The 17,650-nt window shown below is 46.1% G+C and overlaps 2 protein-coding genes across 3 annotated transcripts in view; one reads left to right on the top strand and one right to left on the bottom strand.

Moving 5' to 3' along the window:
* Positions 1-577: 577 nt before the first annotated feature.
* On the bottom strand, positions 578-17,647 carry FAM25A (family with sequence similarity 25 member A; the record flags this gene model as incomplete). 2 transcript variants are annotated; one of them, XM_081075031.1, is made up of 3 exons in its annotated part: positions 578-941; positions 1,892-1,954; positions 17,434-17,647. In XM_081075031.1, 3 exons carry the CDS (start codon positions 17,645-17,647, stop codon positions 808-810), a joined length of 411 nt encoding a protein of 136 aa, XP_080931157.1. In that variant the 3' UTR covers positions 578-807. The 2 variants fall into 2 exon arrangements, with proteins under 2 accessions (XP_080931157.1, XP_080931158.1); XM_081075032.1 differs by lacking the exon at positions 17,434-17,647 and adding an exon at positions 3,234-3,306.
* MMRN2 (multimerin 2) overlaps positions 16,562-17,650 on the top strand; it is a 29,030-nt gene continuing 27,941 nt past the window's right edge. Inside the window, exon 1 of the mRNA XM_081075029.1 lies at positions 16,562-16,697. The gene's annotated coding sequence lies outside the window, so the exon portion shown is untranslated. The remainder of the gene's footprint in view (positions 16,698-17,650) is intronic.

Here is a 17,650-nt window from a genome sequence, read left to right as displayed (position 1 = left end):
CCAAGCATTCTTGCCCGCCCTCCAATTAGGCCTAACGCAAGTGTCGGAGGGGAGGTCTGACAGCAGCTTCAACAGCCAAGAAGCAGTGGACGTGGGTCCTCCTTGACCTACTTTTGTGACTGTCCAGCAGAAACGCTTCTCTGAAGCCTCTTTCAGAATGTGGAGCATCTCAAGCTGTCTGAGCCTGTCCCGCTAACCTCAGTCAGGTTGGTCCATTATCTTCCCTAACTCTTGTACGAACATTTCAAGTAAAACCCAAAGAACATGTGGGCTGAATTATGGTCCTTCCTTGGGGTGTCCTTGAAGCATTGAGGTATCTGAAATCTATATATAGTTTCTGGGGAAATAATGTTTTAAGAAATGTAGCACTGGGGGCCGGCCGGGTGGCGCAGGTGGTTAGAGCTCTATGCTCCTAACTCCGAAGGCTGCCGGTTCGATTCCCAGCCGGTTCGATTCCCACATGGGCCAGTGGGCTCTCAAAAACAAAAAAAAAATAAATAAATAAAATTAAAAAAAAAAAAAAAAAAGACACTCTTTAAAAAAAAAAAAAAAAAAAAAAAAAGAAATGTAGCACTGACCCTAACAATTCTTGCAGCGGTCCTTGGTGACATGAGAAATTTTCATGTGAGAGCAGCACATCTGATTAATCAGGGGACCTATCTGATCCCCAGTGGGTGTCAATGTGTGACAGCAGATGACAGGACATAAATAGCGCTTCCATCCAACCAGGAATAAATCCAAGGATGAGTGTACACATTTCACAGATTTTATTGAGATTCAAGAAGAGTCTGCCAGTGGCGGGCGCGCTCACTGTCCCAGTTTACCCAGGCCTTCCGCTGCATGGGTGACAGCATTTGTGACGCTGTGGGTCACTGTTTCGGTGACTTCCTTTACCACTTTGTCCCCCGTCTCCTGAGCCTTCTTGAAGGCTTCGGCAATGGCTGTCAGGAATGTCAAGAAAAGAGAAATGTCTGGTGAGCAAAGTAAATGTTTCCAGCCACTTGCTGGGCCAGTATCACCTGGAGTGGCCTGTGGGACATGGCAGTCTTCCTGGCTCGTGCCCGGGACGATCCCCAAGGGGGTGCAGGGCAGCAAAGCTCCTGGAGGAATGTGTTCCGATTGTGTTTTATTTCTCCCAGTGACTTCCTTTCCTTCAGCTATGACTGAGTCTCTGCTCTTGGGTGTACTGCCTACTCAGGCTTCATCTTCCTGTGAACTGCCTGATTCCGGGGTTATCATTTCTACTGTAAATACTATATGGTTTTTCATTTGGCTTAGCTTATTGTTTGTTAGGAAAAATTTCAACTTTCATATTGTCAAATTTGCCTAATATTTCCTTAATGGCTGTTGGGTTTTCTGTCATAGTTAAAAGATCCTCCCCTCTCTTGAGATTATGCCAAAATCTCTGCTCTTTTCTAACAGTTTAATAATTTCATGTATTTATATTTAAGTCCTGGATCCATCTGGAATCTGTTTTGTTGAAAGGAATGAGGTATACATACGCTTTTTACATAGTTATGCTCACAGCACACATAAACACATAAACATGTAAATATGTATTTATATAAATATACAACTTTATGTCTTAAATGTTTTTTCCAGTGTGCTACCACATAGTCTTTTGTAACATCCTATTTTTCGTTGTTTCTTTTTCCCTTTTTTTTTTTTTGTCTTTGGTTTTTATTTGTGATTGTGTCTTAACATTCCACAGAGAGTACTATCTAGTTGGATCTTGCTTCAGCAAAGTTTGGTCTGTGGCCTCAATGTAGATAGTTGCATACCAACTGAAAGGGTGCAACATCCAAGGGTTTGACCTCAGTCAAAGAACAGGTTGTTCCCAGTACCTTCCCTCTTCCCTCCTTCCTTCCTTCCTTCCCCTGCCCCACCATACCTTTCTCTCCAGCCTCCTTGACATGCTCCACCACCTCCTTTACCACTCCCTCCACGGCATGAACTGAAATGATGAGACAAGTCCAAAGTGAGAGCACAGTGCGAGCCAGCTGTTCCCCATGTCGCGGCCCACACGGTGCTGGATATTCCGAATGGGACTCTGGGATGCCACTCCAGACAGGACAAACTGGCTCACAGGAAGGAATCCCAGCTGGTTTCCTTCAGAGATTCAAGTGGGTCCTGGCTGCTGGGGAAATGCTGAGTGAGCCAGGCAAAGGCACAGGGCCCTCCATGCCCCTCAGCCTGGCAAGGTCTGGAATGCCAATGAACAGTCCCTCCTGCCAGCTGGGAGCCTGGCAACAAGGCTAAGCTTGTTTCCCAGGTCACCACACCTCTCAGGTGAGCAGCTGTCCTGCCTTAAGCAAGACAGAGGCTGCAGCTGAAAGCCAAACCCTGAAGCCTCCTCCAGCAAAACCAGTTCCCCAAAGCCATTCTTCCAACAGAAGAGGGCTCTCTGCCCACCTAGGAGCTGTTTAACATTTGGGTGGTAGTGTGCTAGAAATGGAAGATTCTGGAGTCAGAAGAACTGGTTCTAATTCCCCCTCCACTGCTTGGTTCCTTCATCTGTAGAACGGGAATAATACAGAACTCGGAGGGCTGTGACGGAGGAAAGAGGGCAGTCAACACAGCCAAGAGTTAACCAAAGGAGCACAGACGAGTTAGCCATTTAGAAAGAGAGCAGCAGACTTAACCGTCAGACAGGTGAGACCTGGATTAGCCTACCCACATACAGTTGCTGATCTCTGCATACAAAAATAGAACTTCTGGGGACTTTGAAGACATTGCAAACGTCCTTTGTATAAACCCCGAACCCTGGGAGCTGACTTTGAACAGAATCAGACTTGGTGGTTTTTTAATAAAGAATCTTTAAAGCTTTAAAGTTATGGTAAAAATAAAAATCCGCCTTCCTTTTCCTGTATAGGATATTCAGAACAGGTGCCCAGGTTTCCAGAGGGAAGGATTCAAGCCACCAGCTGCTCACCTAGCATCCCGGCTCCCCTCAGGCTCTCTGGGGCCGCTGAGCTGGCCTCCCTCCTACCCTCAGCTACATGGAGTGAGGGTTGCCTAAGGCAGTCAGCTCCTCCAGGCTCTGCTCCGAGCTGCCCTCCTCAGCCTCCTCCCCCGACCCCCTCTCAGCTCCATCCTATCGTTGTGGGGCTGATCGCTAGGCCACGGCCTGCCTCAAACCTGGGGGGATCAGCTTTGGGCAGGCCCAGTCTAGTCAGTCCCCAATCCCCAGCCTGAGGGAATAGCCCAGGTGGAAAGGAGCCTCAGGCCCTTACCAGCTTCCCCAGTGGCCTTCTCGGTACGGTGGGCCAGGCCCTCAGCAGCAAGCTTCCCCAGTCCTCCTAGCATTGTGAGGCAACCGGTGGCGACCAAGCAGGATGCTGGGGCCTGGGCCAGGGTGCTTTTATAGGTGCCCCTGATGCCTGGCTTGGCCTTGGGGCACCAACCCTCACCCCGGCCAAGTAGTAGGTCAGACAGTGAGTCAGCGCAGGTGGTGACAGGAGGAAGAGGCTGGGTGTGGCACTGCCCCTCTGGGCAGCCAGCACGTGAGGGATTCCGGCCTCTGCACCTTGGGGAGGCCCTGTGAGGTCAGCAGTGGAGGTGTCCAGGAGGTCAAGAGGTCCTGGAGGAGTAGATGGAGGACTCCACCACCACCTGGGGAGGTGCTCTGGCCTTAGCAAGAATTCCCAGAAAGCTGCTGTACTGGCTCCTGACACATCACAGGCTTAGGGAGCCAGGCTGCCTCCCTCGTTACTCAGAATGGAGAGAGATGCCTCAAGCCCCATGCCACATACTACGTTTCTTAGTCATTAGGCCAACCTGAGCCTCAGTTTCCTCATCTATAAAACAGGGACAGCCACGCCTTCCTGGCTGTGTCATTGATCATTGGTGGGATCGTGCACGCAAGCTCTAAGTAAACTTCTGTTCCCTCCTCCTCATCACTGATGTGACACAGAGAGGCACCTTGGCAGTGAGCCCTGACCAACCAGTGGGTAGGCCAAAGAGTGCAGGGGATATGGGGCTGCCTTGGAGCCCAAGGGCTGGGGGATGTGACCCCACTGGGCAGGAGTCATGGAGGGAAGGTTCATGCAGTCAGTCCTGGGGCAGGAGCCCAAGGCCACCTCCTCCAGGCAGGCTCCCTCATCCTTCAGAGCTGCCCAGGAGGGTGTGGCAGGACCTAATTAGTGTTTACCTGATTGCAGGCCTTCACAGCCTGGGTCCTACTGGGCCGAGACACTCCCACATTCCTGAGTGGTGTGGGGGGGTCCCCCAGGCTGTGGCCAGCTCCCCTGGGGTAGGCAGTGGGTACTGTGAGTCACAAGGCCACAGCACCACGAGTGGTTGGGTTTTAAACAATTTGAAGAGGTCTCCTTAAGAAAAGGAATACAATAATACTACTCTTGTAAGGTTTCTTCCCCCCGCTTTCTTCCACTTCTCCCCCCAACTCTGGTTCAAGCCATTGTTTCTCAGTCTAGTTGTGTAGGACCCAGCTCCCTGGCCTGTGCTGGTATTATGAGCCTTGCGCTCCCTGGGCTGAGGCAATTGGTTGTCAGTCATCCGTCGGCAGCTCATGGCAGCTCTTGCCGGCTGCCAGCTGCTCATGATGGCTGCTGGCCACTCATGGCAGCATATGGTAGCCCACAGCAGCACACAGCAGCCCACGGCAGTTCACACCAACCTCCGGCTGCTCATAGCAGCCCAGCTCCAGGGAGAGCTGTAGTTCACAATCTTAGCTGTAGAGGACGCAGCTCACTGGCCCATGTGGGAATAGAACAGGCAACCTCAGCGTTAGGAGCACGGCACTCCAACCACCTGAGCCACTAAGTTTTACAGTTATGTAGGTATGACCCTGTGGACTCAGAGCAGCTGTGAAAGTGAAGGCCCTGGAGCTTGAGCAGGTCCAGATGACTCTGTTCTATTCTTGGTATATCCAAATGCCAGAATATTCTGCTCAGGACGTCAGGGCAATGTTGCAGAGGGTGGGGGGACTTCTGGGACACGGCTGGTGGGCATTGGGCTGAGAGACACACAGGGACATTGCCTGGACTCACCAAAGCCCCTTCCCTGTTTCCCTTGAGGTTGTGTGTGTCTCCCACCCCCCACAGGGTCCCCTCTGGGCTTGTTCCCCTCACAAGATGACGTGTCACCCACCAGTTCTGGGATGGTTTCCAGACCCCACAGACCCTTTCCCAGCAGCCCCCACCCTGGGGTACTCTTTACAGCCCCCCTCGCCTCAGGAGGTCCCAGCCCCTCAGCAGGCCGCTGTGAGGACTTGGTTACCCAGCAGCTCTCTGGCCCTGGTGCCGGCCCGTAGCCGGCCTCTGGCTGTGCTTTTCCCTGGTTCCAGGCCGTTGCTGCCATCACATCATTTCCGGGCCCATGACACCCTGCTCCTCGTTAATGCATTGCCCTGCTGTGAGCACCCTGACTCCAGGGACGACACACCATGGTCCCAGATCTCCCGGCAAGGCTGGGTCCAAGCACAAATCCCAAATGTCCGACAGGGAAAAAGCAAGAGGCCTCAAGACACCAAGCTGCCCAAGGCCAGACTTGGGCCCCAGACCTTGGTGCTCTGGCCCAGGTCCCGGCCCACTTGGCCCTCCAGCTCCAGCTGTGAGCAGCACCTGTCCTCTCAGCCCAGCCCTTGGCTCCCTAAGGATGGACTCCTTTGCAGCCCAGGACCCTCCTAGCCAGAGCTGGATTCCCATCTGAGGGATTGGGCTCAGGTCACTCCTGCAAGGAACAACGTTCCTGCAGGATGAGGTTGAGGATGACTCGGGGGGGAACCGCGCCACCTTGGAAGAGGCCTGGCCATGCTGGAACCCAGTGGAGCAGCCCCAGAACCAGGCACCCAGGTCAGTTTGTCCTGAGTCAGAAGGTCACGTCCAAGCCTTGGGGCAGGGAGAATCAGGCCCTGACAGGAGCCCATTAATTCTCCAAGTGGAATTTGCTCAACAACCCAGTTTGGCAAAGGACCAGCTGCCTACATCATCAAGGCAAGGAGAATCAGTTTTCAAATAGCAATTTGCCAATTTAGCAATTACCAATTCTGAAGAAAAAAACGTACTTAACCACTTAGGTCTGTCTTACATCTTAAGCATGATGGTTTCTTGTGTGATTTGAATAGGAGATATCATGAATGTCCTGAGTTTCACGATTGCCCGTCCTGCCTATGCTTTCTCTTGCTTCTGCTTCAGGGATTTGAGCTCACTGTGTATACTGAGCCCACCTCTCCTGCATACATTGATCCCTCCCAGCCACAGGGGAGCCAAGCACAGACTCCTGGAGCCTTGGTGTATCTGTCACCAAAGGAGGACTTCCCCATCATGTCCACACGCACCTAGCCGTGGGTGTCAGTCAGTAGGATTCGACTTCCTACTGATATCCCCCATTGGCTGAGGGAGCCTGGGTGATGCAGTTCTAGAAGACAGGTTCCCAGGGCAAGGGCAGGGAGAAGCAGGTGGGGTGTGGATGTGAATTCTCTGTAAACAGAATACCAGCTCAGCCTGCCAGACTTCCAGGTCTGGAAGCAACATGGTGTCAGCTTAATTCTAAATGGTCCCATTTCTTCTTAAAACTGAAGAAGCAGAAGCAGGAGCAGGAGAGAGAGAAGAAGGAGAAGAGAAAGAGGAAGAGGAAAAGGAAGAAGGAAGAAAAGACGGGGGAGGAAGAAGAGGAGGAGGAGAAGAGAAAGAAGGAAGGGTAGGGAAGGGGAGAAGGGGAAGAGGAAGAGGAAGAAACGCTGTCACAAAACACACACACTAAACTTCAGAGAAACTAGGAGACTGGGAAACCTTTGGGGTGGGGGTAGGGAGGTCGGTCTCAGATGTTGCCAAACAACACTCAGTCCCTGGAGGAGACGACCCTGTGAGAGAGAACTCCGTGGGACAGGACTAAGACACAAGGAGATGAAGAAAGAAGAGGAAGGTGACCAAGGAATTCCAGAGTGTGTCGTATCTTAGAGAGTACCACCTTCCAAGACAGAAGGGAGTCCTTGGAAAGGCAAGGATTGACTGAACCCCTAGAGGCTGCAACTGGGAAAACAAGGTTGCGCATAGAATCTTCCCACAGAGTTCTGGGAGGCAGAGGGGTCGTCATTACACAGATGAATCCAACACTTCTGTGAAAGAAGCACAGGCTCCTGAGCAGAGGAGCCTGGGTGACTCCCCTGGCCTGGCCCCCTCTCCGGAGGAATCTCCCTCTGATGTCTGGGAAATTTACTTCAGATTTGAACTTCAGATTCCAACAACCTCCAATACATCATGAATACGGGGTTTTATGAATGATAGGGCAGGTTTCTCTCTGCCAGCTCAATGTTAATTGAGTTGCAAAAATAGTATAGTTTCCGTATCTTCCTCACGAAACCTCCCCTGATGTTCAAATCTTACATCACAATAAAATGATCAGAACTAGGACATTACCATTAGCATATTTAGTTAACTTAAATGTAAAATTATTTAATTAAATAATACGTTGAAATAAATTTAAATTATTTCAATTAGCCAAACTAAAGACCTTGTTTGAATTTCACCAGTTTTTCCACTAATGTTCTTTTTCTGTCCTAGAATTCTATCCACAATCAAACATTGCATTTAGTTATTTCTCCTTAGTCTCCTGCAGTTTTGTAAGACTGAGATAACAGTTCCTCCATGTTTCCTTGTCTTTCATAACATCGAATCTTTTAACCAGTCCTCATCCGTTATTTTGTCAAACGTTTCTTATTGGGTTTGTCTGATGTTTTTTGGGTTTTTTTTATGTTAAGTTTTTATTTCTTTTTCGTTTTTGTTTGGGGGGGGAGCGGAACAGCACTTTTATTGGGGAACAGTGTGCACTTCCAGGACTTTTTTCCAAGTCAAGTTATTGTCCTTTCAATTTTAGTTGCGGAGGGCGCAGCTCAGCTCCCCACCGGTTGCCATTGTTAGTTGCAGGGGGCGGAGCCCACCATCCCTTGAGGGAGACAATTAGTTGAACCGGCAACCTTGTGGTTGAGAGCCCGCTGGCCCATGTGGGAATTGAACCGGCAGCCTTCAGAGTTAGGAGAACCCAGCTCCAACCGCCTGAGCCACCGGGCCTGCCCTGTCTGATGTTTTCTCTGATTGAACTGAGGTTATGCATTTTGAGCAAGAATACTACAAAAAAGATGTTGTATCCTTTCCAGTGCGTCATATCACAGGGTTCCTGACGTTGATACATCTTATTACTAATGATGTTAAACTTGACCATTTGGTTAAGGAGGTCTCTGCTGGGTTTCTCCATAGTAAAGTTACTATCTTTCCTTTGTAGTTAATAAACATCTAAAAAGAGATACTTTGAGACTATGCAAATTGTTTCTCTTCAATCTTAAAAATTATGTGGTAAAATACACATAGCATAAAATTTACTATCTTATTTGTAAATCTACAGTTGAGTAGGTTAACTATTCACATTGTTGTGCAACTAATCTCCAGAACTTTTTCGTTTCACAAAACTGAAGCTCTGCTTCCATCAAATAACTCTCCATGTCCCCATCCTCCAAGCCCCTGGCAACCACCATTCTATTAGATTGGTGCAAAAGTAATTGCGTTTTTTGCAATTATTTTTAACTTTTTAAACCGCAATAATTTTTGCACCAAACTAATACTGTTTCTATGAGTTTGACTATTCTACGGGCCTCATTTAAGTGAAATCATATAGTATTTGTCTTTTTGTAATTGACTTATTTCGTCTAGCATAATGTTCTCAAGGCTCATCCATGTTGTAGCAGGTGTCAAAATTCCCTTCCTTTTTAAGGCCAAACAATATTCCATTGTACGTATATGCCACATTTTGTTTATCCATTCATCCATCAGTAGACATTTAGGTTGCTTTTACTTTTTGTCTATTGTGAATAATGTTGCTATGATCATGGGTTACAAACCTTTTTTCAGGATCTTACCTTCAATTCTTTTGGATATATGCCCAGAAGTGCTATTGTTGGATCGTATGGTAATTCTGTTTTTAATTTTTTGAGGAACCGCCATAATGTTTTCTATGAGCGCTGCATCATTGTGTATTTCCACAGGCAACGCACAAGGGTTCCAATGTCTCCACATCCTCGACAACATTTGTTGTTTTCTGGGCTTTTTTTGGTGTTTTTTTTTTTTTTTTTTTTGATAGCAGCCATTCTAATGGGTGCAAGTTGATATCTCATTGTAGCTTTGATTTGCATTTCCCTAACGATTAGTGATGTTAAGCATCTTTTTATGTACATATCAGCCATTTGTATATCATCTTTCAAGAAATGTCTATTCAAGTTCTTTATCCATTTTTAATTGTATTATTTTTTAATTGTTAAGTTGTAGGAGTTCTTTACATATTCTGGATATTAACCTCTTCTCAGATATGACTTGCAAATGATTCTTCCCATTCCGTAGGTTGCCTTTTCTCTTGCTGGTGTGTCCTTTGATGAACAGAAATTTTTAATTTTAAAGTAGTCCAATTTGTCTAGTTTTTCTTTTATTGTCTGTGACTTCAGTGTCATAACCAATAAATTATTGCCAAATCCGATGTCATCAAGCTTTCTCCTCATATTTTCTTCTAAAAGTTGTATAGTTTTAGGTCTTACGTTTATGTCTTTGATCCATTTTGAGTTAATTTTTGTATATGGTTCAAGGTAAAGGTTCAACTTCATTCTTTTGCATGTGAATATCAAGTTTTCCCACCACCATTTGTTGAAAAAATTGTACTTTTCCCATTTAATGATCTTGGCAGCCTTGTCAAAAATCATTTGACCTCTCCTCAAACCTTTGCACATTAATTTTAGCTTCTATCAGTGGATCTTATATGCAATAATTATTTCTCTGGTATTTGCCTAATGATTCACTATTTTCCCTTTCCTTCTTAATTAATAAATTAGAATTCTACTATAAGAGTTGCCCCTTCTCCACACTTATTTATTACTTACTCATATCAGAATGAATTCGTGAATAGAATATTTATCTTATTCTATGGGTTAAAACCTAATACTATCATTATTTATTTTTTTGCTCAAATTAGTCCAGCTTGGGCCATTAGAAGCTCCTTCACGTCAGCTCTTGTGTTTTTTCTATAAGCCTCCATCTCTTTCTTTCTTTCTTTCTTTCTTTCTTTCTTTCTTTCTTTCTTTCTTTCTTTCTTTCTTTCTTTCTCTCTCTCTCTCTCTCTCTCTCTCTCTCTCTCTCTCTCTCTCTGTCTCTCTCTTTCTTTCTTTCTTTTGTTCTTTCTTCCTATCTATCTATCTATCTATCTATCTATCTATCATCTATCTTGTCTATCTTAGCATTTCCTTACTTTCTAGCACTACAAGGATGTTCCAAGCTAATCTTGTATTTTCCCCACCCCAGCCCTACAATCACCTACTTCTCCTCAGAGCCCTGGTCCCTTTTATTAGAGAATGGTATTTAGAGATCAAGATCTGGTGGTAGGTGTGCTTATTGCTGCTGGGATGTCATTGCTTCTAGGAGCTCTCAGCAGATAGATCTAGGAAGTATATGTGTGTATTTACATGTGTGTGTGTGTGTGTTGTATGTGCTTGTATGTGTGTATACATACACACACACAAAGGGTGCTAAAAAAAATTTTTATATTGGGGAATATTGGGGAACAGTGTGTTTTTCCAGGACCCATCAGCTCCAAGTCAAGTCATTGTTTTCAGTCTAGTTGTGGAGGGCGCAGCTCACTGGCCCAGGTGGGAATCGAATCGTCAACCTTGGTGTTATGAGCACTGCGCTCTAACCAACTGAGCCAACCAGCTGCCCCTGTATATACATTTTAAGAAAGGAAAAAACTGTGTTAAAATTGTAATACAATTACTAACAATTGTCACCCCAATAAATTTAATTTAAAAAAAAATAAAATAAAAAGAAATTGTAATACAATGAATGACGCTAGCATTCATTTGATTAACGCCATACTACACATTGCTACCGTAATTCAACTTTGAAAAGTAATACATAGATAACATCTTTTAAAATGTGTACATTCTTGGCACCCCTTGGTAGACAGTAGCCCCTGCCTTATCCAAGGTTTCGCTTTCCATGGTTTCAGTTACCCAGAGTCAAGCTTGGTACAAAATATTAAATGGAAAATTCCAGATACAAACAATTCATACGTTTTAAATGCACACCATTCTGTGTGATGAAATCTCACACCATTCCACTGCATCCTGCCAGACGTGAGTCATTTGTTTGTCCAGTATAGCCACGAAAGAGTACTGATGCTGGAAATTCAGATATGCCAAACAGAAGCCATAAAGAGCTTCTTTAAGTGAAAACATATGTGTGTGTAGGAAAAACATAGTATACATTGGGTTCAATACTCTGTGGTTCAGGCATTCACTGGAGATCTTGGAACATATCCCCTGTGGATAAGGGGGGACTATTATACACATATTCTGGTATATACATTTTTTCAGAACTACTAACTCACAATCCTATGAAAAACACATTTACTGACTAGATTACAGAATTTTCTACAGTTCTTTTTGCCTTTAGCCTGACAGAATCCAGTCAATACAATCATATGCCACATAATGACGTTTTGGTCAGTGACAGACCACATATATGATAAAGGTTCCATAAGATTGTAATGAAGCTAAAAAATTTCTACCGCTTAGTGATGTCGCCATTGTAATATCATAGTACGATGCGTTATTCATGTGTTTGTGGTGATGCTGGTGTAAATAAACCTACTGCTCTGCCAATTGTATAAAAGTACAGCACATACAATTATCTCCAGTACCTAATACTTGATAGTGATAATAAATGACAATGTTACTGGTTTATATATTTACTATATCACACTTTTTATCATTATTTTACAGTGTACTCTTTCTATTTGTAAAGAAATAGTTTACTGTAAAATAGTATGTGGTGTTATGCCAGCAGCGTAACCTCATACATCTCGTGTTTAACGTATTTCTTGATCGCATCATTTTCTCTTGTGCTTGATTTAATCTCATGTTGCTTTGTACAGTCACATGGTGTAAAGGCTTGTAGCCTGGGAACAATAGGCTACACCACAGCCTGGGTGGGTAGTAGGCTGTACTACTGAGGTTTGTGCAAGTGCACTCACTCTATGATGTTCATACAGTGATGAAATTGCCTAATGGCATATTTCTCACAACTTACACCCATCATGAAGTGGCGCATGATTGTATACTATTTTCCAAAGCTACTTAGTTTTTTTCTTTTTTCTTTTTCCCTTTCAGTGTGGTTATTTTATTCATTTGTAATAGAGTTAGGATGATTTGTTAGTGTTTGTATCCCATTTTGGCTTCTCCCTCTACCATATTCTAGTTGATTTTAGTACTTTATTTTGGGGGTATGCGAAACATTGCTATGGTTCTTCAAGGCAGAACTACCCAAAAAGATATAGAGAAGTGTCACTCTCTTCTCATCCCTGCTATCCTGTCCTCATTCCCCCTTTCTTTCCACTGCCTTCCCACTTGTCCTCTGTATATAACCAATCCCTTTGGATTCTGGTTTATCCTCCCTGCGTTTTCTTTCCATAAATATGTAGAGATGTGTATTTTCTACATCTTCTTTCTTTACAAGAAAAACAGCATTCCATACAGGGTCTGACAATTAAATTCACAAACTCATCCTAGAAAAAGTGCTACATACCTCACTGCTGAATATCACTACAGTCACCTTTGAAGGATTTCCCCTTGGGAAGCTATGCACTGACGCCAGTGCCTAGTCCACCCTTCAAAGCAACTTTGGAACTCCTTTTCTGGAATGGCCATCAGAGCTGTCGTCATACTATCTTTGATGTCCTGAATGTCATCAAAATGACTTCCTTTCAATATTTCCTTTATCTTCAAGTAAAGAAGTCATTGGGGGCCAGATCAGGTGAGTAGGGGGGGTGTTCCAATACAGTTATTTGTTTACTGGCTAAAACCTCCCTCACAGACAGTGCTGTGTGAGCTGGTGCATTGTCGTCATGCAAGAGCCATGAATTGTTGGTGAAAAGGTCAGATTATCTAACTTTTTCACGCAGCCTTTTCAGCACTTCCACATAATAAACTTGGTTAACTATTTGTCCAGTTGGTACAAATTCATAATGAATAATCCCTCTGATATCAAAAAAGGTTAGCAACATCACTGCAACAAGTTCATGAACTTAAGTAGAAAAAAGTGAAGTGCAAAACAGCACTTCTATGAGATCTGACAATTAAAACATACTGGTAAAAATATACTACTATTTTTAAAATATGGGAAAAATACCAAAGCTACATTGCATGTGAAGAAATTCTACTAGAAAACTTTACTTCAAAGAATGCACCTGTAAATTATTACTTAACATGTATTAAATGCTAATGTTTAAAAGAAGATACAGTAAAACAGAAATGCCAGAATTCTGAGATAAGATGGCAAACAATAGGTCTAGGCAGAACAGGAACTTACATATCTCAGGAATAAAACAGAAGAAAAAAGATTTAAAAAGCCATTGCAGAAACAGACTAAACTATAAAGAGCCAGCTATGGAATAGAAATGAAAAAAGAAAAGAAAAGGAATCATATTAAAGAGATACATAGTGTTTGGGAAACAATGGCAGATCTGGAAACTAAGTATTATAGGGAAAAACTTCATACCCATAACTGAAATTCCCAAAGAAGAAAGTTAAGCAATGCAATACAGCAGATATTTAAAAAAAAATTAAGAAATATTCCTGAAATTAAAAAAATCTAGACTCAATATTCAAAATGCAAATTGTATACTAGGGAAAGTTGAACCAGAACAATCATCACTGAGTCAAACCCCAGAAAACTCATTGAAAGATAAAAAAGACAGTCCGCCAAAAAGATCATGTCCCTTTTTAGAAATTCCGGTGAATTAGAAATCAGGCTTCTAGGGACTGCTCAACCTTCTGTGCAAGAGGGCAGTGACACTTAGAAGGTACTCAAGGAATACAGTGCCAACTGTACATTTCAAACCCAGCCAAGGTTAAGTAAAAAGGCTATAGACCAACAATATCACACATTTAAGAACTCAGACTATGGTTCACATGAGACCTTCTTTTTTTTATTTTAACTTTTTAACATTTTTTTAATAGAAAATTCCATACATAAATGTAGGAAACGATGAACCCTCATTACAATAACCCAAGGGGCTTGGCTGTTACAATTATCAACTCAAGCCTAAATGTCTCTTCTCATTTCACCTGTAAATATCTCAATCTTGAGGAAATTTCTAGAGGCCTAACTCCAACCAACCAAGAGATAGCAGAAAATGTTTCAGCAAAAGGAATGGCAGAGAGCTTTTCACATCTTCAGTTGCAGATCTGGGACAAAACAAGGGTGTGTCTTAGAGTAGAGGAATGGAATGTAAATGCTACATGTTTTCATAAAGTAGAAATGAGGAGAAAAAAGAAGGGGAGTACTCTTGTTCCCAAGAAAACTAAGGAGCCATGAAAACTCAGAGTGATTCCATTTACAAATATAAATGCTGAATATGTCTGTTAAATAAAATACAAAAGCAGAGATAATAAATTATAACCAACTTTCAATTTCCTATGTTAATTAAAGGAGGCCGTTGTGGATAATCAAACACAGCAAATTTTAAAAAATCAAAAAAAGAGTGAGGGTAGAAGATGGCAAGTAGAAAACGCTGCCCCTTATGTCTTATGCAATTTGAGGTAATCAGAGTTGAGAAGTCCAGTGGAACCAAAAAGTAATGCTAAGTGATTGTGTTTGGCTAGTTAAGGAACTGGAATTTGGAGAATTGAGAATTTGGGGGCAATTGCTAATGAAAGAATTGATCTTTGGAGACCTGACTGAGACCCAACGCATGTGGTAGCCACAGTCTTCTCCTCAGTGTCTGGGCTCAACTGGCTTTCTGAACCTCATGGAGACAGGCCTCCTATAGGCTTCCATGGGGTCCTCTGGCACCGTGCCCACTGCGTCCCAGCCATGGGGCAAAAGACAAATCCCACCTGGGCCTGCTCCTCAGGACTCACACTGTTGGAAGAACGGAGACACACAGAAACAGGTTTATGTACAGTGCCGCGGCAGCGCCAGCTGCTCGGGGGGTGTGAGGTAGTGTGGAAGGGGCCACACTGACTAGATGGCACCATGGTGACAATGTGTGAACTCCTTGTTATCCCATAGAAGACCGAAGGACAGTCACTCGCGCATTCTTTTAGCAGATGTTGGCAGGACATCACTCTAGGCAGGGCATGCACCATGTGGTGGAAAAGCCTTGGTTGCAGCCCCGTGGACAACTGTCACAGAGATGCACACAGGAAAGTATCACTGTGTTAAAGAAGTACAAAGGGTGTGAATTCTCTAACAGCAGTGGCTGGACCCATTCTGAGTGTTTGTGTGTTGGGGGAAGTTGGGGAAGCTGAGAAATGAAGGATGAAAAAGCAGGAGCCACCTGAACAATGGTGATTTATGGGGGAGGATGGAGCGCATTCCAGGCAGAAAAAAACAGCATATGCAAAGACGGAGGCAAGCAGCAGCTTGATGGCAAGGAAAATGAAAACCAGTCTATGTGGCTGAGGCAGAGGAGAGGGTGTTCTGAGAGGAGCTTGGCAAGGTGGGAGAGGCCAGTAAGTGAAGGACCTTGGCATCCAGGCAACATCAAGAGGATTTGAACTTTTGTTTGCAGCAGAAAAACTAATATACAGGGCTCAAATGGTGAGGAAACTGCATCCTGTCATACAGCGTGTTGTGGCAGCTGCAGGATTGACTTAGGAACTAAATAAAGTAGCCCTAGGTTCTTTCTATATTTCTACTTTGACCTAATCAGCAAGTTGGCTTTTCCTTAGGCTTGTTCTTCCTACGGTGACAAGGGCTGCCACAGTTCTACGCATCATTTCCAGCCACAAAAATGTCCAATGGAGGAGGAGGGACTGCTTCTTAGTTTTTTGTTTGTTTGTTTTTAGAATGAAAACCTTTTCCTAGAGGCCTCCTGGCCCTCAGACCTGACCTTTTCCCCCTTTGGCCAGAGCTGGGTCACACACCCAAACCTAAGGCAATCACTCAGGAGAACTGAAGACGGATTGTTAGGCCAACTGGGATTTCTCCCTCAGTCACTTAGGAAGGAGGCATGCCAGAAAAGAAGTGAGAGCTCCGCCAGTCTAGCCCCAGCAGCCTCCCGACCGTGTGATCCCGGGTGGCATCTCCCCAACCTGACCCCCACTCCTGGACATGCTGAAAGCGCCCCCCAGACTGCCCCAGATGTCTCTGCAAGGACCTTCCCTCTGAGACAGATTGAGCAGCCTTGGCCTAGTTTGCAGACTAGGGGAAGACTTTTGGGGACAGCAACAAGGAACCAAGCACGAAAGTGGGTGACAGTGAAGATGCTGAGGGGGGTAGCGAGGAACACGTTGGGCGCTTGGGAGGGAATCTCAGACTGGGGGAGTGAAAAGTCACCTTGGCAGACCGTCACCCACAAGGCGCGGTGGCGGTGGTGCGGGTGGGGGAGCCACACTGCCACCTGCTGGTAGGCTGTGGAAGGCCTCCCCGAAAGCCGGCCGAGTGCTCGTGCGAAGGAAAGACAAAGCTTTTCCCTCTCGATCGCCCCAGAACTGGGAGGTGCCACGTAATCAATATGGTGAATTGAAGCGGCATGACTACACTTGTACTCGACCAGAAGCAAACTAGATTATTATGATGAAGAAAATAACGTATTCAAAGACATGGCGGTGAAGGGGCACGGGGCATCACCAGCCGTGGCAGGGGGTTCAGATGACGGCGGCTGCAGAAGCCAGGGCTGGACATTGTCCTGTGGCAACTGTGAGTCACCCATCAGCAGGGCGTACCAAGGGCTGGTGTCGCGTGCGTGGACCCGTGCTAAGGGATGGGAAGGGATTAGGCTGCCGGAACCCTAGGCCACCCTGCCAGACAAAAAGACACGCCTCCGTAAGGGGACAGAGGTACAGCTGCACCCGGGAGCGAAACTTGAGGGAGGGTTGTCACTCAGGCGCGCGCCAGCACACGGGCCCGTCTGGTGCCTCACGCCCACGTGACCGGCCCCGTGCGCCGCAGGCCCCTCCCGTGGGCGTGTCCCCTCCCGTGGGCGTGTCCCCTCCGGTGGACGTGTCCCCTCCCGGCCACCACACCCAACACTGCAAGTCCAGCGGGCGGGGCCGGCCTTGGAGTCGCGCACTCGCCCCACTCGGTGACTCACCGCGGGAGGAGGCCCGCACACAAATACCCCGCGGGATGGGCGGAGGTAGCAAGGACGGGGAAGCCGCACCAACGACTCTACCTAGTCCGCGCGAGCTCCCGCCGCCTGGGGTGCGCGCGGGCGCCGGGTCCTGGGATGGCCTGCTGCTCCGAGCCTTCCCACCCACTCGCGGGGCGTTGGGGGTTAGCTCCTGAGGCCCCGGCCCTTGGAGCTCCGCCCGCAGCCCGGAGCTGAGCGCTTGGAGCATCGGAGGAGTGACTATCCCCTTCCTGAGAGGGCCGGGTTCCTGGAGTTGGGGGAGCCAGGATGGCTTCTGAATTGAGCTGGGGATGGGGCACGTACCTAGGTGGGTTGAGCTTCGGGGATAAAGGAGCGTCTGGATCCGCGATTGAGACGATTGAGACAATGCCCCACGTGCAACCTGGGCTCCTGAACAGTCGGCGTGGGTTTCACATATGGAATGCCAGGACTCTGGATGTGGGGGCTGGGTTTCTGGATGTGGGGGTTCTGCTCTTGGTGCGGGAGGACTGGCCCAGCTTGGCGGGAGACATGACATGGA

Source organism: Rhinolophus hipposideros (genome assembly GCF_964194185.1).
Source record: "Rhinolophus hipposideros genome assembly, chromosome: 15".
Classification (NCBI taxonomy): domain Eukaryota; kingdom Metazoa; phylum Chordata; class Mammalia; order Chiroptera; family Rhinolophidae; genus Rhinolophus; species Rhinolophus hipposideros.
This window is presented reverse-complemented; position numbering and strand designations above follow the sequence as displayed.